Genomic DNA, 26,683 nt, shown 5'->3' on the forward strand with positions numbered 1-26,683 from the left:
TTAAAACTATAAAACTAATATGTATGACGAATTAAAAAAAATTAAATTTGAATCAGAAAAAGATTAAGAAACTTTGAAGATATTTTACTTTAATTTAATAAATAATTTGAAAAAAAATAATAATTTGAAAGTATATGTAATTAAACTTTGGAAAAAAAATTAACATGTAAAAATAATGTTTTTGAAAAAACAAGTGGTCTAGGTTTGAAGAGGAAAATAAATTTTATCATAAGAAATATTAATTTAAGAAAATTTCAGTAATAAAAAAAATTAGAAAATGAAAAAACTAAGAATCTTAAGAAAAAAAAGAGAATATAATTCAGCAAAATAAAGGGAACAAAATTACATTTAACCCTAAATAAAAATATGTCATAGTTAAAAGTTAATAATTCAGCAATTCCATTATTTGAATTTAAGAAAAGGTAATATTGTATAATTATGTCTTGATTTTTATTCTTTTCACATTATGGATCTAAAAAATGCATCATGAATTAAAGGAAACAACTTTTTATGTTTCCATTTCATTATGAATATAACATTATAATTAAATGTTGAATAATTTTTTTAAAAAAACAATATATATATATATATATATATATATATATATATATATATATATATATATATATATATATATACAGAGGCAACTAAAACCTTGAAAAAAAGAAATTCAGGCAGATTCGGCCCATAATTAAGATTAATCCATCAAACACCTGAGAATTATGATTAAGATTAAATTAATCCCAAATTTAAACAACGCATCAGCTACTTGATTCACTTCTTGGTACATGAGTCCAGTTGATTTGGTCCCTATACTGATGAATATCATGAATGGACTTCGCCAAATTATAGCAAGGATGAATATTGCAACAACCATTAGTCAGCAAATTAATAGCATTGCTAGAATCAAAATCAAAATACACAACAATCCTGCCTTAGAAGATGCCATCATTTGTCTTGCTCCAAGTTAATTTTCCCTTTACCATGCCCTCTTGGTCTTGGGGGAAGTGGGAACCAAAGCTTAGATAGAATTAGTCACCGTAGTTGGAATAAAGTCTCTGACTGAATTCAACACCTTTATGTCCAAAGAAATACTACCAACCTCCTCAATTAAGCAATCAACAAGGCCACCACAGTTTGGAACCCAATTATCCTGCCAAATACTTATCTTTTTTCAATTTTTATTTTATTTTTCTTCATATTTGACTCGATCAAATTTTATTTTTGGATTTAAAATGAATGAGTTCCAACCCCGTGTAGAAACCCTTAAGCACAACCTTCCTTCACCACATTATGCTGTATTTACAGCTTCAGAAATTATATAGATTATACAACTGTATAAGCCTGTTAAACTGTTTCATACAATACAAGGATATGGAAACAAACAGATATGCTCCTATATCTCAAGTCTCCCAGAACAGGTCAGAACTTTGAAACATATATGAATATGATGACTATGAAACTGATATCGATTCCAATAGAGCATCCACGTACTCTTTAAGTTTCACTTTTGTAATTGCACCTTCCCTTCTGCTTTCTGGAACTTCTTGCCCGTTCTTGAAGAGTATTAATGTTGGTAGTCCATAAACTTTATACTCTTCAATTAGCCGTGGGTTGGCATCATGATCAATCTTTACAACCGTTAATCTGTCTTCATATTCCTGCAATTTGTTATATATATATATATATATATATATATATATATATATATATATATATATATATATAATTCAGCAGAGTCAAATTAATATCCTAAAGAACACTTGACAATAGTTTCTAGGAAAATCATACTAATTGTTTTACATTCAGTGAAAATTTTGCTCCTAGAATTATGAATCAGAATGATCCAACCAAAACAAATTGTGTCAAACTTTGTATAACATTAAAAAATTGCAAATTTCAGTTTCAAGTATGTGCCTTTATGCATGGTGGATCTCTCCACTAAATATTAACTTTTATGGGAAACGTAAGTTGCATTTTGTCATTTAATTGCCCTTACATGTCCTGTATTGGTATGAATGAGAATGCATTAACATAAAAAAAAATAGGGTCTTGCAGTCTTGCTAACAAGTGCCCTTAAGACACTAGTTAAGGAATCAATAAATAGAAAGCTTTTATTAAAGATTGTGTTGAAGTTGCATTGGAAACCACAGGAGATTAGCTCCCTACTGATACAATTGGCTCCAACTTCCTGAGTTTTTCACAAAATGGAGTTAATTATAGAGAGGATGATGTTTGCTCAAAGTCATTCTTCTAATGTTACTGTGACTGCATTCAGCAGCAATTACCAAAAACTTTATTAAATTCATAAAAACAAGACTTCTACTTTAGATTTTTATTGCTATACCTCTTCCACCAATGACCATTAGTAGCGTTACATTGAGATTCATTCTACAATCATCAAACAGTTATCATTTGGTACAAGCTCAAGGCCCAGGATCACTAAAGTTTAGAAAAGAAGAGTGAAGCAGAGTGCAGGTGTAAGGCCAGAAAATGGGGTGTGGTGCACCTGAATGGAATTAAACAAAAAAAGAAAATTGTAACTAGCTGCCAAGCTGGCAGAAAGTTAGAGAGAGAAGTGTGTATGGTTCGAGAGAATATAGGTTGGGAGGAGGGGTATACAAGGGGAGGCAGAGAATTAGTGGGAGAGTCTAGGCCTCTAAAAAGCCTAGAACTATTTCCTATTTTTTCTTCTCCATTTCACCATTCTATACGTTGTTACTGTCAAGTTTTGGATCACCTCGATGCAAAACCTAGACATCAACCATCACAAACCTCTCTTTTTCTTTTCTATTGCAATTTGTTGGGTTATTTTTTTTATAAGAAGTATTAGCAACACACTTTCTAACATATTCTTTCTAATACACTTTTTCCCATAAGTTAAAATTTATTAAAAACTACAAAAAATAACAAGTGGATTCATTGGATATAGAGTGAGAACCAAATAATTTTGTGATTTCCAATAATTTTTAATAAACAGTAAAGTGTGGTAGAGAGTACATTCCTAACCCGGATTCGAACCCATGATCAACAAGTCACCAAGGCACAACTTTACCGCTGCACCAGGGCTCGCCCTCAAAACTTGTGTTTGATGTTTATTAATTGAATAAAGTATTTTCATTTCCCTCCTTGCATCAGATTTCCTGGTACCTATCATTACTTAATAATATGGTCAACTAGTTCAGTACCACAAAACTTTTTTCCAAAAGACTAGTTCACCTGCATACAAGGATTTCTTTTTTTTTCCGATAAAAATGTATTTCTTCTTGGTTAAATTTCTAATTTATCCTTTCCTCTTTAACCAGTAAAAGCATTTGAAAGATCACAGAATTTTTTGCCATAGATCAATCTATGATAAACCAAAGACCAAAGAATCAAGGGCATTGGTCCTTAAATTAAACAATGTTCCTCTGACTTCAAGCCCCAATGCTTCTCCAAAGCTAGGGGCTGAGTGGGCGATGTATTGTTCGAAATCATATCAGTTAAAAGATGAGGTAAACGAAATGCGCTGGATTCATCAGCCTATACAAGTAGTACCTCTTAGGATATAAACAAGTTGACCTTAGGAGCTCCCATAATGACCCACCCATTAATGTCCTACTAAGATCCTAATTTTTCTTGATCGCATGCATCATCCTCCCTGACCAACTACCAAACTCTGATTTGAGGACTCTGGTAAACACTTTCCAAGATGGAAAAGCTTGATTTCTTGTAATAATCTGGAACCGGTTAAGGGCACCCTTTTCCAGCTATTGTCAATCATGCTCATCAGGAATCTCATAATAATCGAAAATTTGCTCCGCCTTGAATGTCCATTGTAAAACCTGAGTACCGTCAAACTTTGGAAAGCCAAGCTTAACATTCCTTACCTAAATGGATTGTTTAAATGAGCTCTTCAGTAGGGGGTTTGGTTCACCATGACCTTTACCTGTGACCAACGAAGTTTGTTTAGTCAACAATTTCAAAGTGTTTTCAATTCTTCCAATCTTGTATCAAATTTTAAATATGGAAGTGTACCCCTGATCTCTTTGTTTTTTAAGGCATCCACCATTCATTTCAAGTCTTTCAGATCAGTCGCTGACTCCTTGAGTCTTGTTTTGTCAGCCATGAGTTAACGAGGGCACCAATGTAACAGTCAACTCATTGCAAAATATAGGCAGTAACACTCGATTAAAGTAATCTCCATTTTCTTAGTATTAAAGCAGGATTACTAGAGAAGGTGACAATCCTCTAGTTCACTATGTTCAAATCAAATATGTGGTATTAAGAAAGGCAAAAGGAAATTTGGTGGTGAACTCAAGAATTCAGAAACACCCTTTTCTGCCTACCCTTTTTTATATCCCCCATTCTCACGAGAAATTAGTCTAAGATCACTACATGTCTATGATCCCAACTAATTTTCATGTCATACATTTCGATTCAGTTATGTCAGGTGGAGATTGTCTGAGACCACGGTAGTCCTAAACCATACGATAATTTCTCTACTCTCATCCTTGCTCTGTACAAAATCACGCATCAAGTTGTTAGGTACCTTCCTATGCACTGTTGGTTAATTTTGAAAATCGAGATAATCCTGGATAAATCTGAAGTCGTGTATAAACACTTTCAGATTGAATCAAATTTCGGGGTTCAACCAAAATTGTTCAATCGGATAAAATCAGAAGATTATAATTCAAGAGTTTTGTTTTGGTCTTGTGAGTTTTTCACATGTTATGCTTTCTGAACCAGGATGATTATTTATAATCAAAGAACAGGTGGTTTTTGGCGGTTGATGGAAGTTATTTATTTTTAAAAATTGCCGTTGATGGAAGTTTTAGTAACTTCCATGTAACTTCCAACCGTTGATGGAAGTTTTAGTAACTTCCATGTAATTTCCAACCTTTGCCTAAACCGAACATCTCGTTATTACATTAAAACAAGCGTGCACTCTTATTTTAACATAATAAAGAGATCAATTACACTAAAATGTCCAACAAACCTCCCCCATTTTAGTGTAATTACCGATCAAATCACCAAAGTCATAACATACCACAAACTACTGCATAGATGAAATATCGTGACGATTGAATTTCATCTTAGCAAATTACACGTTTCAAATATTCGAATATCAGGGTGTCACTAAGGATTGAACCCTTTCTATTCATAATGAATACATGAAGATAATCTGCACAATAGTTTATAACATTACTCTTGCTCGACACTAGTTTTACTAGCCTGTGTCCCTATCCTTCATAAGCATATCAAAGCCAAGTCCCAGCTTCTTGAAGCGGCTAAACTTCATGCTTATATAGGTAGTCCTTTTCTTTCTTGCACCTGTAAATGCAATTTTTCAAAAGAACCATTGAGAAGTTATACTTCAACCTCCTTAACTTACAGAACCGAACACATACCTTTTGGGATACTTTCGATGATGTGTTCCAATCTCTACATGTTAAGCTTTCCACATTGAATTCAACACCTAATGTCATATTAGATGGGAATTGGGTATCTTAACATAAGAGATTTCAGATGGACTTTAATCCTAATCCCACAGCCGACCTTTTTACGAGATCTCTACTTAACCCTTTGGTTAAATGATCGGCCAAATTATGCTGAGTTCTCACAAACTCCACTGATATCACACCATGCATGATTAACTCCCGAACCATGTTGTGTCTAACACCCAAGTGTCTAGACTTCCCATTATACACTTGACTATATGCCTTAGCCAAAGTTGCCTGACTATCACACCTGATAGACATGGGAGGTATAGGTTTGGGCCACAATGGAATCTCATAGATTAGATTTCTTAGCCACTCAGCTTCTTTACCAGCTGCTGCTAAAGCTACAAATTCAGATTCCATTGTTGAATTTGTAATGCAGGTCTGTTTCTTGGATGCCCAAGAGATAGCACCTCCTCCAAGGAGGAATACCCAACCACTTGTGGATGAATAATCCTCCATATTGGTTATCCAACTTGCATCAGAGTAACCTTCAATAACCGAAGGAAATCCAGTATATGTCAAACCATAGTCAATGGTTCCCTTTAAGTACTTGAATACTCTATTCATAGCTTGCCAATGATGAGAACTAGGATTACTTGTAAACCTACTGAGTTTAGCAACAGCATAAGCTATATCAGGCCTAGTACTAATCATTGCATACATGAGTGATCCTATCGCCCTTGAGTATTCAAGTTGAGACACTGCTACACCTTTATTAGATAATAGCTTCAGGTTAGGATCAATGGGAGTACTTACCGGAGAACAATCTTTAAAATTAAATTTATCCAATATCTTCTCAATATAATGTGATTGAGAGATGGAAATACCATTGTTTCCACGTTTGATCTTTATTCCTAAGATCACATCCGCCTCCCCCATATCTTTCATATCAAACTTAGAAGACAAAAATGCCTTAGTTTCATCAACTTGATCTTGGTCGGTACCAAAGATCAACATGTCGTCTACATACAGACAAATGATAACTCCTTTGCCATGAGTATCAAACTTGCTGTATAGACATTTATCTGCTTGGTTTATAACAAAACCACTAGACAACACAACCTCATCAAATTTTTGATGCCATTGCTTAGGCGCTTGTTTCAAGCCATAAAGAGATTTCATCAGTTTACACACCTTATTTTCATTTCCTGGCATAACAAACCCTTCAGGTTGTTTCATGTATATCTCTTCATCCAATTCACCATTTAAGAATGCAGTTTTCACATCCATTTGGTGAATCATCAGATTGTGGATAGCAGCAAGTGCTAACAACAGTCTAATAGTGGATATCCTAGCAACAGGAGCATATGTATCGAAAAAATCAATACCCTCCTTTTGCCTAAAGCCTTGGATAACCAATCTGGCTTTGTACTTGTCAACAGTACCATCCACTTTCATCTTTCTCCTAAAGATCATCTTACATCCTAATGGCTTACATCCAGGAGGTAAGTCAACCAATTTCCATGTATTATTTTGCATGATGGAATCCATCTCACTTTGGATTGCTTCTTTCCAGAATACAGCATCCCTTGAAGCCATTGCTTCACTAAAAGTCTTTGGGTCTTCCTCAACATTAAGGCAATATTGATATTGAAATTCAATATCATTCCTTGACCCTTCAACCAAATAGAGTTGAAAGTCATCACCAAATGACTTAGCTTTTCTTACTCTCGTACTCTTTCTAGTTTCAGTACTAGTTGAAGGTATATCCTCAATATTAACTGAGACTTTCGACATGGAATTCATGTCTTTTGGCCTAGGTATAGATGTAAACCTTTGTTCATCAAAGATAGCATCCCGTGACTCTATAACCGAGTTCACAGCAACAGAATCATTAGATTCTAGCACATAGAATCTATATGCTTTAGAATGTTCAGCATATCCAATAAATATGCAATCTATACCTCTTTCACCTATGGTTTTCCTTTTAGGTTCTGTAAGCCTGACTACAGCCCTACATCCCCAAATTTTGAGATAACTCAAATTTGGTGTCTTTTTGTGCCAAAGTTCATATGGGGTAACCTTATTCCTTTTGTTAGGAATTCGGTTCAACAAGTAACAGGCTGTCAACATAGCCTCACCCCAAAATCCTTCACTTAAACCCGAATAGGATAACATGGAATTCACCATTTCTTTCAAGGTTCTATTCTTCCTTTCGGCTACACCATTCTGTTGTGGTGTATAGGGAGCTGTAGTTTGATGTATTATTCCAGTAGATTGAAAATAAACCGGATCATAATACTCACCTCCCCTATCCGTACGAAGAGTTTTGATTAGCCCATTTTGATGAAGTTCTACCTCTTTCTTATAAATTTTAAATTTATCAAGAGCTTCATCTTTTGTATTTAATAAATATACATAACAATACCTTGATGCATCATCAATAAAAGTAACAAGATATTTTTTATGACCTAATGATGGAGTAGCATGCAAATCACACAAATCACTATGAATAAGGTCTAAGACTTTAGTCTCACTTTTAACATCCTTAAAAGGTTTCCTAGTGATCTTGGTCAACATGCAAGTTTTGCATTTTCCAATGTTCATATCAAAAGGAGGAATCATACTTGTTTTTGACATATCTTTTAATCTTTTGTAATGAACATGTCCTAATCTAGCATGCCAAATTTCTGATTTTGTCATATTAGTTATAGAACTACACGAGGCCATACAAACAGATTCATGAACAAAAGGAACATCAATGTTTAATTTAAACATTCCATTACAACGATAACCAAATCCAACAAACGAACCATGTCTTGACAAGATGTACTTGTCACTTTCAAGTACTTGCTTGAAACCACAATTATTTAAAACCATACCAGACAATAAGTTCTTACGAATACCAGGTACAAATAAGACATTATCCAAATACAAACTTTTTCCGGAAGTAAAAACTAAATTCACACAACCTAATCCTAGGATTGGTTCAGTTGCAACATTGCCCATCTTCACAATAGAGCCATCATCGATTGGTCTAAATTCCTTGAACCAACGACGATCTTTGCACACATGGCTTGTTGCTCCCGAATCAAACCACCAAGCAACGTCATCATCTTGCACATAGAATGCATCAGATATTAGTGATACATAATTTGAATTCGTATTCGAATTAAAATTATTCACTACAATCTGACCTTGTTGCTTTTCAGGATCATTAGACCCACTTGGACCAGCCTTGTTCTTTCCTTTGAACACCCGGCAATCCCTCTTTAAATGACCAGGTTTCCCACACTTCCAACATGACAATTTTGTCTGTTTGTTTGGACCTTTGTTCTTATTTCCTTGAAATTTTCGTTTGTTACCTTTAGCATTGTAATTTTGCTTAACTGTTCCACTTTCCTCTACCATATTAACGGAAGAGGAACCTGCTACGGTTTTATTATTGACTTTGTCAATTTCCTGAGCCCTCAGCGACTCCTCAATCATGAAATGACTGCCGAGTTGAACCAGAGTCAACTCTTCCTTCATATGTTTCAAGGTATGCTTGAAGTCTTTTCAAGAAGAAGACAGTTTATCAATTATAGATGAAACTGCAATGAATTCATCCATTTTCAAATCATGTTGAGTAAACTGACCCAAAATCCGCAGCAGTTCATTATATTGCTCCATAACAGGCCTCGAATCAATCATTTTGTAATTAAAGAAATTACTAACTAAGAATTTGTTACTTGAGGCATCTTCTGCCATATACTTGGATTCAAGAGAGTCCCATAATTCCTTAGCAGACTCAACATTTTGATAAATATCAAAGAGAGAGTCAGACATACCGTTCAGAATGTGTCCACGACAAATGTAATCGTCGTTCTCCCATTTCGAACGCTTCCTTGTTTGATCCAGAGTTTCGCCTTCCATATACACCGGCATCGGTGTACTCAGCACATACACCACATTCAATGTTGTCAAGAGAAAGTGCATCTTCTTCTGCCATCTTCTGAAATCCTGCCCTTCAAACTTGTCCAACTTTGCAAACTTGCTTGTCATCTTCGAACTATCGTTCGTCATCTCGAAAGATTTGATTCAATCTTTTGTTGGTTAATTTTGAAAATCGAGATAATCCTGGATAAATCTGAAGTCGTGTATAAACACTTTCAGATTGAATCAAATTTCGGGGTTCAACCAAAATTGTTCAATCGGATAAAATCAGAAGATTATAATTCAAGAGTTTTGTTTTGGTCTTGTGAGTTTTTCACATGTTATGCTTTCTGAACCAGAATGATTATTTATAATCAAAGAACAGGTGGTTTTTGGCGGTTGATGGAAGTTATTTATTTTTAAAAATTGCCGTTGATGGAAGTTTTAGTAACTTCCATGTAACTTCCAACCGTTGATGGAAGTTTTAGTAACTTCCATGTAATTTCCAACCTTTGCCTAAACCGAACATCTCGTTATTACATTAAAACAAGCGTGCACTCTTATTTTAACATAATAAAGAGATCAATTACACTAAAATGTCCAACATGCACACTTCTCCTCATGCCCCCTACTTCCACCTGTACATTTGCTACCTCTGCTTTGCTGACATGGCTTGTCCTGTGACTTAATTGTTTTGCTATGCAATTTTTATTTTTCCTCCATCCGTATCATATCAACATCGCTGACTGGCAGATTAGACCACTCTCTAGTCTTAGAGAGCATTGCATGAAAACTTACAAATTAAAGTATCCCCCTAAAATATTAAACTAGCTAGCATCAAGTTGACAGAATAGTGAGAAAATCAGATCTAATTATTCATTCCAGCAACAAGGAAAACATCTACCCTCAAGAAGACCTACTCTCGAGTCCTAAACGATGTAAATTAGTTAAGTTAGTTGCAAAGTTGTTTTTTACTTTTTTGTATAGACCACATACTCCACCGGAGGAAATCTGTTTGAGCACCATAGGACCACTAACGTAACAAAGTTCTCTCTAAGTATTTAACACAACCGGATATCCAAATCAGAACTCAAGTCTTCTAGTTTAGTTGGATCAACCCCACATCGATCCAGGTGGTAGTTAGTTGCAAAGTTTGTGGAACAATGAGGGGCGGCCTAAAACAAATTTAAGAATGAAACCTTTTATTTACTCATAAAATAGTTTATTAAAATTATTATTATTTTATTTAAAATTAGTTTTTTGGACTTAATAATGAGACTATTACGGTATGTATAAGATTTTAGATTATTAAATTAACATTTTTCAATAGAAAATACAACTATAATTTGATAAAGGAACATGTAAGTATGTAATAATTATCAACAAAAGAAAATTTGAGTAAATAAGAGTACACTGAGTTCTATTTTTGGCTTTTACCTGGTATTGACACACTTAAAAGGAAGAAATGTCAACTTTTGCATTTATCCTCTAAATAAAGACACATGCACATAAGAGATGAGAATAAACAAATAAGTATCGAGGAACTATTGATTAATATGTCAAAGTAAAACAATAATCAAGTAAACTGAAGAAGCATGTGAGAAGAGAGAGAAGTATGAGAAATAGCAAGAAAAGAAGACCGAATTAGAATTGAATAGGAAGATAAGAGAATAGAAATAAAAGAAAAAAATTTTGGTTTCTTTATTATTAACTATTAAATCTCTTTTTTTCTAAACAAAGTTATGATATTAGTGAAGATTTATTGCTCATTAATTGTTATGTACGATACTAATAAAAAAATTAACAATTATTTATAATATTTTAATTAAAATTTATTTTTAAATATAATTTTACAATAAATTTTTTTTTGAGGTATATTAATATTAAAAAAAATTTGGGGTCTTTTTTTTTTTTTAACCTAAAGCCCTTACGTGGGCCTTAAGCCAGCCCTTGGAACAATACATAAGTTGGGTAACTAACGGAGTAACAGAACAATAACACAGTAGAAAACAAGTTAAAAAATGCAAATTAGAAACCTTAGCGAGGGATTCCATAGAGGGGGAGATGAGACGGCAAGGACCGCACCAAGTAGCGACGAACTCAACAAGAACCGGACGGTTAGCCTTCAGAACCGTGTCTTTGAATTGGGTCTCGTTGATCTCCGTCACAGCCGCACCGCATGTCACCACTGTAAGTTTTGGAACCGCAGAGGAATAATTCCGGAAAATGGGTCTTGTTCTGTGAGAGGAGAGCCTCTGCCTGGCCGTGGCCGACCAGGAGTGAGTGAGAGAAACAGAGGACGAGGTTGATGCAGACGCGGGCACTGTACAGACCGGAACCGGAGGGAGCGGGAGTGACAGTGTCATGGCATCCATGTTTTCTGGATGAAACGATAAAAGGAAAGGAAGAGTTATGATAGATTCATGACTATGAGAGGACCAGTGTTAGGCTTTGCATTGCCCAAATATATTTTTCGCTTATTTGTGGCCACACATATACACCTCGGAATAACCAATATTTTCAAGCCAATTAGCCATTAGGTAGTTATAGACAAGGATGAGGGAATATCCACGTTCGCTCATGTCTGGGACCAAAATTTGTTACTGTTTTCAATTGGAATAATTTTCTTCTAATTTTATGATTAAAAAAAATACTGGATAACGATGAAAATAGGTTGGTTTAAGTTAGATTTTGTTAGTTCTAAATATTAAAAGAATATGACTTGAACTTGATCCGTTTATTTATCAAAGGTCTTTTTAAGGATCTAATTTGATTTTCATGAAACTTTAGTATGATCTACAAATTTATTTAAAGATTTATTTTGTAATAATTTAACATCAAAATAAATGTAATAAATGTAAGGTTTAATACAATATAATAATAAGAAGTATTTATTTATGTTTTCCAAATAAATTGACTTTGGTTTAATAGATTTTTTGAATGATCTAATAGCTGATATTTTTAATTAAACAAATTTAATTAAAGTCTTATTTGATTTATTTTTTGCAAAAGTTTGATTCGACCTAGGCTTAATATATGTCAGAATATAGATTCATGTCATGAGATTTGCAAAATTTTAACTTGACTTAGACTTAATTATAAACCATCCATCCATTTATATCAAATATGTGTCAAGTATATGATTAATTTTTTTTTATAAATTAAAATTTTCATATATATGCCAAATAAAAATTGGTAAAGGATCAAATATAAGTAGTGATCAAAGACTATATAATATTTTTTTCTCAATTAAGGGTACACATTTTTTATTTAGGAATCTTATGTTTAAATTAATGCTAAAAGATGTGAATGTGATGTAGAGAAATAGAGTAAAAGGAGAAGGTTGTTTTATTATTTTGGTCTGTAAAAACAAAAGTGAAAGGTAACGAAAGATGTAGAAGAATAAGAAAAGGTAATGAAAGAAGAATAGATAATAATATGCTATTTAAAATAAGGATGGTATAAAAATTAAAAATTGGTTGGAAAGTTAATTAAACCATATTTGATTCATGAGTGAACTGTGGAAGACTATAAATAAGTGCGGTAACCTAAACAGTTGTAGTTGTTGTCGTCGTCGTCCAAGTGTGACTGATGGCACTGAGGACACCACAGAAACTCAAACTCCGTCCTCTTCCTCTTTTCTCTGTCTTCAGCAAACTCCCTCTTTCCACAACGCCCCATAACAATAATAATAATCACTCCGATGCTTCGGTTGCCGACATCCTCGTCTCGGTCTTCACCGAACAACCCAACGCCGACACCCCGGAACTGAACTGCTTCGCCCCCATTCTCACCCCTCCCCTTGTCGAGTCCGTCCTCACGCGCCTCCGCACGTGGAAACTCGCCCACTCCTTCTTCCACTGGGCATCCAACCAAGGCTTCCGCCACACCTGCTACACCTACAACTCCATCGCCTCCATCCTCTCACGCTCCCACCAGACCTCTCCTCTCAAAACCCTCCTCAAACAAATCTCAGACTCCGCCCCTTGTTCCTTCACCCCCGGCGCATTGGGCTTCCTCATTCGCTGTTTGGGCCACGCGGGCCTCGCGCGAGAGGCCCACCACCTGTTCGATGAAATGCGACTGAAGGGTCTCTGCGTTCCCAATGATTACTGCTACAACTGCTTGTTGGAGGCTTTGTCCAAGTCCGGCGAGGTTGATTTGATAGAGGCCAGGTTGGAGGAGATGAAGGGGTTTGGTTGGGAGTTTGATAAGTTCACGCTCACCCCTTTGTTGCAGGCTTATTGCAATGCTCGCAGGTTTGATGAGGCTCTGAGGGTTTATAATGTGATGAGGGAAAAGGGTTGGGTTGATGGACATGTTTGCTCTATGTTGGCGTTGTCGTTTTCCAAGTGGGGTGATGTGGATAAGGCCTTTGAGTTGGTGGAGAGGATGGAGGGACATGGGATGAGGCTAAATGAGAAGACTTTTTGTGTTTTGATTCATGGGTTTGTCAAGGAGGGTCGGGTTGATAGGGCCCTTCAGTTGTTTGATATAATGTGTCGGGTTGGTTTTACTCCTCCTGTTTCCTTGTTTGATGTTCTCATTGGCGGATTGTGCAGGAATGGTGACAGTCATAGAGCTCTGAGTTTGCTTTCGGAGATGAAGGAGTTTGGGGTTACGCCGGATGTTGGAATCTTTACTAAGTTGATATCGGCTTTTCCGGACAGAGGTGTGATTGCCAAGTTGTTGGAAGAGGTTCCGGGAGGGGAAGAGGAGCGAACTCTTGTTTTGATTTACAATGCTGTCTTGACTTGTTATGTTAATGATGGGTTGATGGATGAAGCCTGTCGCTTTCTTCGGATGATGATTCAGAGCAAAGCCAGTGGTGATGTCCAGATGGATGGTTTCTTCAACAAGGTCAAGAAATTGGTTTTTCCAAATGGTGCTTCATTTAGCATTGTGATTAATGGCTTGCTAAAAAATGATCAGTTGGACCTTGCCCTGAGTCTCTTCAATGATATGAAACAATTTGTTGATAGACCAAGCGTTTTGATTTACAACAATCTGATTAATAGTCTATGTGATTCTAATAGATTGGAGGAAAGCCGTGAGCTCTTGAGAGAAATGAAAGAATCAGGAGTTGAACCAACTCATTTCACTTACAACTCGATATACGGATGCCTGTGTAAAAGAAAGGATGTTTTAGGGGCAATTGATATGTTGAAGGGGATGCGTGCTTGCGGGCATGAACCATGGATAAAAAATTCCACTCTTCTTGTGAAAGAACTATGCGATCATGGAATGGCCATAGAAGCATGTAATTTTCTCGACAGCATGGTTCAACAAGGTTTCCTTCCTGATATAGTTTCCTATTCTGCAGCAATAGGGGGCTTGATCCAGATTCAAGAACTGAATCGAGCTTTGCAATTGTTCAGTGATTTGTATTCTCGAGGCCATTGTCCTGATGTGGTTGCTTCTAACATATTGATGAGAGGGCTCTGCAAGGCCTACAGAGTCAGAGAAGCTGAAAAATTGTTGGACGAGATTGTTGTGAAGGGTTTCTTTCCCTCAGTTGTGACTTACAATCTGCTTATAGATAGTTGGTGCAAGAATGGTTCTGTTGATAAGGCTATGGCACTTCTTTCCAGAATGTCTGGAGAAGACAGGGAGCCCAATGTTATTACTTACTCGACTTTGGTGGATGGGTTCTGCAGAGCAGAAAGGCCTGATGATGCACTCTTGGTTTGGAATGAGATGGAAAGAAAAGGTTGTTTTCCAAATCAGATTGCTTTTATGGCACTTATTTATGGTCTTTGCAAATGCTGTAGGCCTACTACAGCACTCCATTATTTGCGTGAGATGGAACAGAAAGATATGAAACCGGACTCGTTCATTTATATTGCATTGATAAGTTCTTTTCTATCTGATATGGATTTGGCCTCCGCATTTGAGATTTTTAAGGAGATGGTTTATTCAGGATATTTCCCAGAATCCCATGATAAAAATTACTCCATTGTAATGGATGCAATTGACAAATTTTCCAAGGATCACAGAACATCCTCTGGTATACAAGTTTTGATGGAAGAGGGAAAACTTCCTACACATTGTCCGTGAACAGTTGGAAGTGATAGGTTAATCAAATGATGTGCGAAGGCTAAATGAGGTAGGGAGTTCAGTTCCTCTCTAGTAGGAGAAAGAAAGACTCAAAATGTTTTGTGAACCCCATCGTGTAACTTTCAGTATTGGTGAGGATTTTTTTGCATATCAAATTGATGGAATTGGCAAAGAAACAAATGAACAGACATTGGCAAAGAAACAAATGAACAGACAGAACATGTTACCGATAGTTTGCCTACAAAGAGAACTTGAGCTCTGGAATTTTTCAAGATACATGCTACTTGTCAAGTTGGTTATTCTTTATGTGGATCTAGAGAGAATACAAGAGGAAAAAAAATGAAGACAAGAAAAAATAAGGTTAAATTGCACTTTTGGTCTCTCACTTTAGCTCTAATTTCGCATTCGCACTTTAATTCACAAATTTGGTCTTCCTGTTCTATAAAATCCTGCAATGTTGGTTCCGGACGCCCCTCAAATTGGACGTTGACACTTAAGCAATGACATTGACTGTCACGTGTCAACTTCTGAGAAGCACCTTGAATTGCGTTCATCTGTGGTGAAAAAAATTTACCCTGGAAAAAACCGTACAACCTTTTCTAATTTACAAATCCCTAACCCCAGAAGCCTCTGAATCCCTTTCTCATCGTCTTCGGCACAGTACCTCCACCATCATCCGCTGATTCATTCGCTGCCACTATTGTTTCAGGTTGCATAACGTGGTGGTGTCCATGTGTTACCTTTGTCCGAGTTGCAGAAATTGTTGACAGGGGATCCACATGTAAGAATTAAAATAGTTTTCTAGCCTAGAAAAAATTCAACATTAATTGTTAGTTATTCAGTATATATGTTGCATGTGGTGCTAGTTGGGCTTTGTATACGCTGATTTGTTGTGTCATTGGTTGTGGGTGGCTATACTCATGCTTCTACCGCTCCAAGATGAGGCTGATTTGTTGTGTCATTGGTTTTGGGTGACTATACTCATGCTTCTACCGCTCCAAGATGAGACGGCAGTATGATTTAACGGTAATTGGTTGTGGGTGGCTATACTCATGTTTTCGTTGATCCATTCATTCGTTGATTATGTTCCGTTTTCTTATTCGTGTCGGTGAGTTTCAGGTGCGGTGAAGAGCAAGGGGTTCAAGGAAGGTTTAGACGATGACGGCCACGCGCCGCTGTCTCCAACGGAGGTAAAACACTCGGTGGAGCCTCTAAACACGAGGTGCAGAGGCGAAGAGGACGATGGATTGATCCATCACGATAGTGATTCGGAGTCTCCGACCAATTGCCCCGCGGGCGTGTTGTGCGGCACCAATTCGGGGACGAATTTCACTGACAGCAGTAGCGGCGGTAGTAGCAGCAGCAGTTCCAGCAGCGACAGGTGCTGTTCCGGGAATGTCACCGAGGTGGAGGAAGAAGAGGAAGGTGATGATTAAAATTCATTTTAGGGTTTTTTTTTCTCGATAGAAAAGGCCCAAAAAATTGGTTTTGGGGTTTTTTTCAGGGTAATTTTTTTTTTATCACAGATGTATTAGAAAACGCTATTCAAGTGCTTCTCATACATTCACACGTGACAGTAGAAATTGGAGCTAAAGTGGAAATAAAAGAAAAAAAAACAATTTTCAATTATTTTGTTTGAACGGAGAAAAAAAAAGAAATAAAATATATATATTTTTTGTAATGACATTCAAATCCAAATAATATATGATAATATAAATGTATATAAATGTAACGTGTCATTTTATCAATTTTTATCATCTCTCTTTGTTTTCAGGGCTGGTAATTCATTCATTTTTTATCATCGGTCTTGTTTTTGTCAATTTTTATTTTTCAGGGCTGGTAATTCATTCATTTTTTATCATCGGTCTTGTTTTTGTCAATTTTTATTGTTACTGTCAAGGACAGGTGCATATTTAACATTGAAGGGCATCCATGATAGTGAGAGCAAATTGTCCCCACTAACTTTTTAGTTTTTATTTATTTAACTTTTTTTAATTTTTATTTATGTAATAGATTTGTATAATTCTTATTTATCTTTATATAAAACTTAAAATATAGTAATATAAGTCTATTCATAATATGAATATTATCCCCATAAATTTATGTTTAATCTCATTATTTTTATTTTCTCAATTAAACATTTATATTATTATTTATTTTCATTTTTTAACGTATATTTTACATATTATATTTGTAATTAATAAAAAAATCTCGCATTCATTTTAAACTACCTCTTTCCACACATAATATTTAAATTTTTTTAATTGTATATCATTTTCAATCTACCTTCATTTATCTTCATCTTTCAATATTCCTTTTCAAAAAAAATTATCAATAGCTAAAAATAATCTTAAATCATAATTTAAATTCTTTCATTGTAAATTCAAAATATAAATTATATATTTACTTAAATTAAAAATACATATTTATTATTAATTTTTTATTATTTGAAATAAATATTTATTATGTATTGCCATCACAACTCAATTTCTGAATCCTTCGCTGGTTTGGTGGTTGTTCTTTCTTTCAACTTGTCATTCCAAACTGTTGAAAATGCATTGAAATGTTTTTTCCTCCATCAATAATTATACGATAAAACTCATCTAAATTATACACCCAAAATCAATTTTAATTATAAATTTTCAACATTATATATCAAAACCACCCCCAAAATGCATTTGACCCGTTCTTTTTCTCCCTTTCTATTAATTTATTTGTTTTAAAATTTGAGTCCATTTGACGTTCCAATAATCATTTCCGCCCCTCCCCACCTTCTTTAACTTCAATGCAAAAGGCATGTTGACTTATAAATATTGCTTTGTGTATGCTAAAATTCTACGGTTCAAAATCCCCTCTCGTTAGCATGCTCAGAAGTTAGACGATAATTTAGAAAGAAAATAAAAAAGCCACAATAATCATCACAACAGTTATCCCCTCGGACCCTGTTAAAGAACTGGCCACTTAAATGCCATTCATTTTCCATTAAAATAAAGACAATCTAGAGAGCAGGTTCCAAAAGTTACATGTTACACTTAAAATGAAGGAGCTGGAAACAATAGCACAGACTATCTCCCTAATGTGGAAATGCTATTAGAACAAGGGATATTAGCCCCCAACTTAGCATAAATTTTCTTCAATTTGAAGTGAAAACATCTATTAAATCCTCCTACAAGTTGCTCCCAGAAGCAGATACCTCAGTACTACAAACTGGGCAAACCTGCAGACAAAAAAGCCAAGGGTTACACCACAGCTTCTCCACTGCAATTACTCAAGAAACCAATCTAATTTGATCAAAATGATGAGGTAATTTATGAGTTGTTGATACATTACTATTAGATTTTGTAAATGAAACTTGAACAATCATCATTATAAAAGGATGTGTCCAGAACAATGACGTGGAACAATCATCATTCATGCTTCAACTTTACCAACTTAAGTGGTCTCACAACTGATTTGTCTTTTTCTGTAGGCAGCATTATAGGGTAAACTGGACCTGTGACTCATATTTCAAGCCTAAAGCAACTTTTCAAGAGGGGGCATCTTGGTAATAAAAAAAAAGGCGAAATTGCCCTTTTGGTCCCTCACTTTAACTCCAATTTCGCATTTGGTCCCTCGGTAATTTAATTCACAAATTTGGTCCTTCTGTTTTATAAAATCCTGCAATGTTGATCCCGGACTGCCACGTGTCAACATCTGAGAGGCATCTTGAAACTGCTTGCGTTATTTTACCCATCTGTGGTAAAAAAATTTACGCTGAAAAAACCCTAAAACCAATTTATTTACAAATCCCTAACCCTAAATAGGTTTTCAGCTTCATCCCTAACCAAGTTAATCTTTTTTTTTTTTTATCTTCTCTTCCCTCATTAAAAGCTGCATAACGTTTACTGATCCCATCTTCTTCCCCGAACCTGCAATCCACATCTAACAATACCCATTTCAGCAAAAACACCAAAGCCAACACCTTTTCTGTTTTGGCCCACACCCCACATGGCTTAGCTAACCCATTTCAATTGGGGTTGGTTTGTTGGTTGGCACCGTCGTAACCTTAACCAAAGCCAACACTTTTTTCACTTCCTCTCTCTGGTTTTTTTTTTTTTTTGAATCCCTGTACTGATTTTGCGTTGTGGAGATGGCGGCAGAAAAGGGTGTAGAGATGGTGGCATTGGAGTGTTTGGGAAAAGGGTTCAATTTGGCCAGCAATTTTTGGTTGAAGTTCGCAAAGGGAATTTGTGAAGAGAGGTTGGTGGTGCTTGATGAACAGAACAAGAGGGATATTTTGATTCCTGGAACTGGAGGAGTTACCATTAAAGGGGTTTCTGAGAATATTCGTTGTGATAAAGGGGATTACGACGTCGTTTCCCTCTGTTGCCACATTGACGACCACCACCCTGTCCAAGCCAAAATCGGGGTGTGTCCCATTTGTGGGAAGAAGGTGGGATTGGATCTCGTTGGACATATTACTATGCAACATGGGAACTTCTTGAGGGTGCAGCGTAAAAGGAGGGTCAAGAAAGTAGGCTCTGGTTCAACAATGTCTATATTGAGAAAAGAGTTACGAGAAGGAGCCTTGCAGTCCCTTCTTGGAGGTTCTTCATACTTAGCTTCCTCCAATTCTGAGCCTGATCCTCTGTTATCATCTTTCATGTTTAACCCAGCTGTAACTGATGATTCTGCGAGTGCAAAACCTCCTTCTGTTGAAGATACTCTAGTAAAAGAAAGCCTATTTAGGGTTAGGGATTTGTAAATAAATTGGTTTTAGGGTTTTTTCAGTGTAAAAAAAATTTACCACAGATGGGTAAAAAAACACAAGCAGTTTCAAGGTGCCTCTTAGACGTTGACACGTGACAGTCAACGTCACTGCTTAACGGTCAACGTTCAATTGAGGAATCCGGGATCAACATTGCAGGATTTTATAAAACAGGAGGACCAAATTTGTGAATTAAATTACCAGGGGACCAAATTCGAAATTGGAGCTAAAATGGGGGACCAAAAGTGCAATTTTGCCTAAAAAAAATTACTTAACCCAACAAATTGAGCTGCAATCACTCTATTATTAATAATAAGGTATCATCGATTTCTATCGCTTTTCAATCACTCTAAATGCCCATTTTTGGACCTGAGATCCTTCAAAATTTATTATATTATTGTAATTGTAAACCATTTTTCTTCAATTTCTCAATTCACATCCTTCTCAAAGTTTAACTTGTGATCAAATATTTCTTTAAGGCTAAAGCTTCCTCCTAAACCATAATGATTTAAGTCAAAGTGTAGTTTAGTCTATCCTTTAATTGCCAAGTGCAGAAACACTATACAATGGATGATATCAATATCTACTAGTGGCAGTGAAATGTTTCAAGACTCCACACCAGTTTCTTGTAAAAAATACTCAAAAAGGAAGTATCAAATAAACAGCTATAAAAGTTTACAAGATAGAGAGGCGTGAAACATGGGAATAGAATCAATAGGGGAGTTAATTTAAAGCTGTTGAAAATATTGAATAGAAAAAACAAGATTAAATAAATGAACAGATCCAAGTTCAATTCAAGATTAAAGCACCTCGCAAGCAGAACAAGACTAACAATCACAAAAGAATATCTATATACCCTATAACCGTCTTAGCATTAGGACACAAAAGCATTATCCAACCAGATGCATACAGGAGCATGTATTAAGGACCTAATGGAACTGTAAACTAGAACTACCACCTGGAAATTGGAAACTATTAGCTACATGAAAATATGTGCATTGGCCACATCTATGCTACCAAATGTAAACGATTAGGCAGAACCATACCTTGTTTATTTTCAACCAATTGTTAATGCACTCAGGATGGTACAGATGTTTGCAGGAAAGAACTGTCAAGGACTCATCATCCTCATAGTCCACCCGGCAAATGACACACCTGACACAGGACCACAACAATCAGGCACTATGGTATATCATGAACACATTTAAGGTAAGAAGTAACAGAATCTGCACATACGAATCATTGCTTCCATGTTGATCACTCCCAGTCTTGTAGTTGACTGAAGGCAAACAGGCAATAGTATCAGTTGAAAGACCTCTGCTCTCAGTTCCAACTGCTTCACCCAATGCCAGTAATTCCTGAAATAATTGGCATTTACTCTTATACATGAGACACAAGGAGACAGGGAGGATGAACAGCATGGCAGAAACTTAGGTATATAGATCAAAGTTACCTCATATGAAAGTTCATCTGGATCAACATCCTCCCAAGCATCCTGCAAAATCAGATGAACAACAAGAAGCATTTACAAAATTAAAACAACATTACACAAGTTGCACAATCAAAATCTACAATCCAAAAAATAATAACAAATCAATCTAGCCTAACTGATTCTGTGTGTTAATAAACAAGATGAAGAAGCTAAATCAGAATAAGCAATTTTGACTTAAAATGAAAGAAATTGAGCCAATTGTTGGTCCAATGATATAATTATATTTTCTAATAATTTCTCTTTATTCTCAAAGAAATTGCAGATTAATCTTTTATCTCCAGGGCTTTGACCCATATCATACATGTGATTTTTTGTTAACAAAGTTATTGCCATTAAAAACATGTTAATGCTATTAACACAGAACTTTAACAGGTTGTCAACATAGCAGCCACTATCTGAAAATAGCAGCGCATTTTAGATTGAGTCTTGGCCATCACAACATCAGTGGACTGTAATAGCAACCACTATCCTGTATAGAGAGACAAATTCCTTCACAAATTATAAAGGGGGTTTTCAATTTTGGGGATTTCTTCACTGTAGTGATTGCTCCACAAACTGCTATGCCGCAAAGATAAACCACTGGATAGATAAAAGGCTCCCACCATAAGCCTATCATCCAATAGCTTTGGTTTCATCCCTATTTGTTTCTGGTGCAAAAAAGATTTTCCCTAAAGAGCAAACCTCTAATTTCAAAGAAAAACAGAAAAAGATAACATAAAATTGTTTTTAACTAAATTTCAATATTGGGAGTTCAAATAACATAACAAAGGGCTGCCCAATGCATGAGGCTCCTGAAGAGGTCTAAGGAGGGTAGATATTTGCAGCCTAACCCCACACCCAAGGCAACAGCCTTGCCATTGTGCCAAGAGTAAGGCTTCTAAGTGGCAGCTTGCAAGACTCATTCTTTTTTACCACCCTTTGTTCTGCTAAAGATGTAGAGCTTTTTAGGGCATAGTTGTCAATATTGTTGTCGCAGCGAGGAGCAGCCAACCCCTAAAATGGGATAGCAGGATGACTGCTATTCTAATTTATTTTTTTACCTATTCTGAATTTTATATTTTTATGTGTGTGTATATATATCTATGTATATTTATATACATATAATTTGTATTATATAACAATATATGTATTGTAAATAATACTTATATTATTTTTTACTTAATATATAGGATTTATAATTTTTATTATTATTTAGCTTGTTATATTATGTTTTATTTAGTTTTTATTACTATTATTAGTCAGTTGATTATATTTTTTATTACCATAATTATTAATTATTAATTTTTCATTTCATATATTATGCTTTATTAAGTTTATTATATCATATGTTATGCTTTAAATATTTTTTATATTTTTTAATAGTAATATAATTTTTATTATTATAATTATTTAGTTTACTATTAATGGTTCACAGATTTCTTTACTGCCTAACCGTTCACAGATAACAAGTTAAAAATCCATAAAGAAACGTTGGACTTGGGACCCAAGAGATTAGAAAAGAGAAAAACAAACCCTAAAAGGCTAAAACCCAAAGACCCGACCCATCTAACCAGGTTCTCTGTTGGCTCTAGCCGCCACTGTGAAAGTGAAACATGACGTTTTGAACTTCAAAATCCAAATCGCACTAAGGTCGGCAGTGGCACAATGTGGTTCATGTTCTGCTGCTTTCAAGCATCTGTACAAACTTCAAAATCCAAGTCGCAGTTGCGAAACCACAACACAGACCGCGATAGGGCCACCCCGCACCAGCGTGATAGCGGACGCGACGGCCACTCCTTCAATCCGACCCACAACAGAGGTCATCGCCACAGAAAGGTGCCGCTCCGCTCCGGCGCGATAGCTTCCGTTATTGACTACATAGTTTTAGGGTAGACCTTTTTTTCCAAGTCTGCCCTAAAAATGATGCAGTAGCTGGATAGACCAAAAAAATCTCCAAAATACCCAAAAGAAAAGGTCTATGCTAAGTTGCATTATTTCTCAAATAGGGTCAAACTATGTCCATAACTAAAGCAAATATCCACCCACAGGTATTATTTTCCAAGGAACCATAAGATATACCCCAAATTATAAATTACTGAGGTTTCACACCTTTTAAATGGTTGGTAAAATGTTCATGGGTATGTGTGAGTGCACATATACAGGTAGTCAGATACACATAAAATAGAGACATTTACCTGAGAATTAGCACCATGCTCCTCTATGTCCTCTTCTTCCCCTGAAATTGAAAATGAAACTAGTGGTTCTAACTGGACAATTATAAAAAAGAACAAAATAAAAATCCATCAAGTTACAGTCATAGCCAAGAAAACTTACGATCATTTATCCCAGCAAAAGCCAATAGTCTAGCTGCCATTTCCCTCTCTTCAGCTTCTTGTAATGCTCTTGCATATGCTTCATCACTTGAAAATACATCTGGGTCAAATTCAATAGTGGGATTATCATGTTCTCCAGCACTAGCATGAGCATGGACATCAAATGCATCTTCATCCTCATCCTCCTCATCATCATCATCTTCATCATCATCATCATCTTCATCCTCATCCACATCAGTGCCATCATGTAGATCATCAAAATCATCTCCTTCATCATGCAAATAGCTTCCGCCTTCCCAACTTCCATAATCACTTCCTTCATTATTCATTCTCAGCATCATATATGCCCTTTCCTGTTCATTAATAAATGACACAATATAAATAAGAGGAATATGAAAATAAAAAACAAAAATCAACATATGTATTTATACTTAGTATAAGTATATAATTGTAAATACAAACATGGGGAGGCAAGGAGCTCAATGAAAACAAAATAGTAAATCTCATTATACAACAACATTCATTCGTTGCATTCAATGCTCTCTCTCTCTCTCTCGTCCATAGATATCTAGGTGTTATCAACATCAAGGCCAAGGGTATAAAATCTTGGTCAGCAGCAAAACTGATCCAATACATGATGGCACTGATGTATAAAATCAACCGGAAAATTGGTTCCTGGTGTGAAGTTCGGCTTTGTTTCAAGAGGAAACAGTTTGGGAGAGAATCATAAGTTTTACACTACACAGCTTCATGGCATGCACACACAGCTGTTTGTGAAAGGCCAACAACGTGGGTCAGGGATATCAACGCCTGGTATCTGCATGTCCTTGGGCAGCTATCATTACATGCAAAATATAGGGTTTAAGCAGTTTGAAATCACTGTCCAAATTGGGCAGCTATCATTACAGAAAACAATTTCGATTACTCGAAATTCACAAATCAAATCACTGTCCAAATTGGATTGGTAAACCTTATACTAGTTCACTTAATTTCGGTTTCCTTACGGGAAAACGTGCATAAAATTTATTCTTTTTTGAAAGAAAAAAAAAAGGAATGAGAAGAGGAGACGGAACCTGTTCCTGAAGGGTTCGAGCGAGAGCGAGGTCAGCATCGACCTGGCTGAGATTAGTGAAAGGGGTTCTGGAAGGTTGACGAGATCCAGTTTGTTCTCCTTCACCATCATCGGCTTCTCGATCTTCCTCTTCTTCTGCCTCCACTTGTTCTGCCATGTGCTCCTCGCCATTCAAATTGGAATGCTCCTCTTCTAGGTTATGGTTGTTCGATTTCACTCCTCCAGAACCTGCTTTAGCGGTGGCGGTGGCGGTGGTGTTATTGTTAACGGCGGCGGCAGTGTCGTTCTCCATGCGAATGAGGAACGGTGACAGAAAGAGAATTGAATTGAAGATGAAATTTTAAATAAGAAGAAAAAGAGATAGATTAGAGCATCGAATCAATTGTAGAGAATATGTAAATGTGATTATATATATATATATATATATATATATATATATAATTTAACTATTAATATTATTATTATATCTTGCTGTAAAATAAATAAATAAAGAAATAGGGAAGGGTAGACGGACGAATATGGAGCCTCTCTGGGCTCCACAAGTTTCGACGCTCCGATTCAATGCAACCGTTCATCACTGTTGGTCCCACATGAGATCAACGGCTCCAGTTGCGGATTCCGAATTACTTAAAACTTGGGGAAAATACATTTTTTTTATAATAGTTTGAGGATAATATTCTTAAGATGCGATTATTTTAGAAATCCTCATTTTTTTTCCTAAACTAAAGATATAAGTGAAAGATTATTAGAGGGGAAATAATCCTTAAGGGTGTTTTGGTAGCGGGGGAGAAATTACAAGCAAAAAAATTAAAAATAGTGTGGGTTTTAATCTATTTTAATTTAAATATTTTTTTATTTTTTATTTTTTTTTACACAATCAAACTTTATCCTAAAAGTTTTTAGTTTTTTTTTCCATTTAGCACATTAATTTTTCTGTTAGTCTCGTTCAATTATGACTATGGCTATATTTAATAAGTGATTTTAGTTTATTTTTAGTTTATTTTCGCTAACTAAAGTTTTTTTAAATTATTTTGTAAATAATTTTTTTGATAAATTTCAACATTTTTTAAAATATTATTTAAAATAATATTTTTTAAATATTAATTTCTAATTTTTTATATATTTTTTATAAAATATTTTAATTAGTTTCTAATTTTTTTATTAGTTGAATAATTTATTTGATTATTTAGTAAAAAAATAGTAATATTCAAAATTAATCTTAGACGCCACGTTAGCATTTTTAAAAATGTTAATTCCTAATTTTTAACTTTTTATGTTTTTTTCTTAGATATTTATTATTTTTTTTTTAATCTTTTCTATATAAGTTAAGATTTTATATGTATATAAGCCGAAGGAGTATTTCTTGCATATTTTCACTAATTGTAAGTAAACATTTGATAATCCAAAAAGAAAGGTAAAAACTATTTTGATTCTTGATATTTTAGATCATTGTGAGATTGTGATGTATATATTGTCAATTAAGACTTAAGAGTGTAAGCAGATTGCGTTCAATGTATGGAAACCATGAATCCTAAGAAGGAATAAAAAAAAAATTTGGTAGAGTGAATAAAATTTATCTCGTTTACCATTAAAATTTAAAGATAAATTTTATAGAAATTAAAGAGTTACACAAAAATTTGTCAAATTAAATAATTTAATAAAGAG

General features: G+C 35.2%; 3 protein-coding genes across 11 annotated transcripts; 1 reads left to right on the forward strand and 2 right to left on the reverse strand.

The window, feature by feature from the left end:
* Positions 1-1,266: 1,266 nt before the first annotated feature.
* Positions 1,267-11,844, reverse strand: LOC100306601 (thioredoxin-like superfamily protein). The gene is made up of 2 exons (NM_001250422.2): positions 11,375-11,844; positions 1,267-1,661 (listed from the first exon to the last, which is right to left on the reverse strand). The coding sequence occupies exons 1-2, from the start codon at positions 11,711-11,713 to the stop codon at positions 1,455-1,457; spliced, it is 546 nt and encodes a 181-aa protein (NP_001237351.2). The 5' UTR covers positions 11,714-11,844; the 3' UTR covers positions 1,267-1,454.
* Positions 11,845-12,763: 919 nt separating this feature from the next.
* LOC102669236 (putative pentatricopeptide repeat-containing protein At5g08310, mitochondrial) lies at positions 12,764-17,024 on the forward strand. Of its 4 annotated transcripts, XM_014772939.3 has the most exons (4): positions 12,764-15,755; positions 16,105-16,176; positions 16,262-16,421; positions 16,515-17,024. In XM_014772939.3, exon 1 carries the CDS (start codon positions 12,930-12,932, stop codon positions 15,393-15,395), a length of 2,466 nt encoding a protein of 821 aa, XP_014628425.1. In that variant the 5' UTR covers positions 12,764-12,929; the 3' UTR covers positions 15,396-15,755; positions 16,105-16,176; positions 16,262-16,421; positions 16,515-17,024. The 4 variants fall into 4 exon arrangements, with proteins under 4 accessions (XP_014628425.1, XP_014628423.1, XP_040869139.1 ...); XM_014772937.3 differs by having other exon boundaries at positions 12,764-16,176; XM_041013205.1 differs by having other exon boundaries at positions 16,105-16,421.
* Positions 17,025-18,340: 1,316 nt separating this feature from the next.
* On the reverse strand, positions 18,341-25,425 carry LOC100787418 (E3 ubiquitin ligase BIG BROTHER-related). Of its 6 annotated transcripts, none has more exons than XM_003555797.4 (7): positions 25,020-25,425; positions 23,948-24,299; positions 23,809-23,849; positions 21,596-21,637; positions 21,379-21,500; positions 21,189-21,297; positions 18,341-18,612 (listed from the first exon to the last, which is right to left on the reverse strand). In XM_003555797.4, the coding sequence occupies exons 1-7, from the start codon at positions 25,308-25,310 to the stop codon at positions 18,562-18,564; spliced, it is 1,008 nt and encodes a 335-aa protein (XP_003555845.1). In that variant the 5' UTR covers positions 25,311-25,425; the 3' UTR covers positions 18,341-18,561. The 6 variants fall into 6 exon arrangements, with proteins under 6 accessions (XP_003555845.1, XP_003555846.1, XP_014628293.1 ...); XM_003555798.4 differs by having other exon boundaries at positions 23,809-23,867; positions 25,020-25,415; XM_014772807.2 differs by having other exon boundaries at positions 23,809-23,876; positions 25,020-25,415.
* Between the last annotated feature and the right edge of the window lie 1,258 nt (positions 25,426-26,683).

Source organism: Glycine max, chromosome 20 (assembly GCF_000004515.6).
Source record: "Glycine max cultivar Williams 82 chromosome 20, Glycine_max_v4.0, whole genome shotgun sequence".
Classification (NCBI taxonomy): domain Eukaryota; kingdom Viridiplantae; phylum Streptophyta; class Magnoliopsida; order Fabales; family Fabaceae; genus Glycine; species Glycine max.

Bases quoted from the DNA above. Each gene is read 5' to 3' on its own strand.
- LOC100306601 (NM_001250422.2), bottom strand. From the start codon at position 11,713: ATGGATGCCATGACACTGTCACTCCCGCTCCCTCCGGTTCCGGTCTGT. The intron at 1,662-11,374 runs GTTTCTAATTTG...AACAAATTGCAG, and splicing joins CTATGGAATCCCTCGCTAAG to GAATATGAAGACAGATTAAC.
- LOC102669236 (XM_041013204.1), top strand. From the start codon at position 12,930: ATGGCACTGAGGACACCACAGAAACTCAAACTCCGTCCTCTTCCTCTT.
- LOC100787418 (XM_026127362.2), bottom strand. From the start codon at position 25,310: ATGGAGAACGACACTGCCGCCGCCGTTAACAATAACACCACCGCCACC. The intron at 24,300-25,019 runs GTTCCGTCTCCT...ATTAATGAACAG, and splicing joins CTCGAACCCTTCAGGAACAG to GAAAGGGCATATATGATGCT. The intron at 21,501-21,595 runs GTAACTTTGATC...CAATTATTTCAG, and splicing joins CAGATGAACTTTCATATGAG to GAATTACTGGCATTGGGTGA.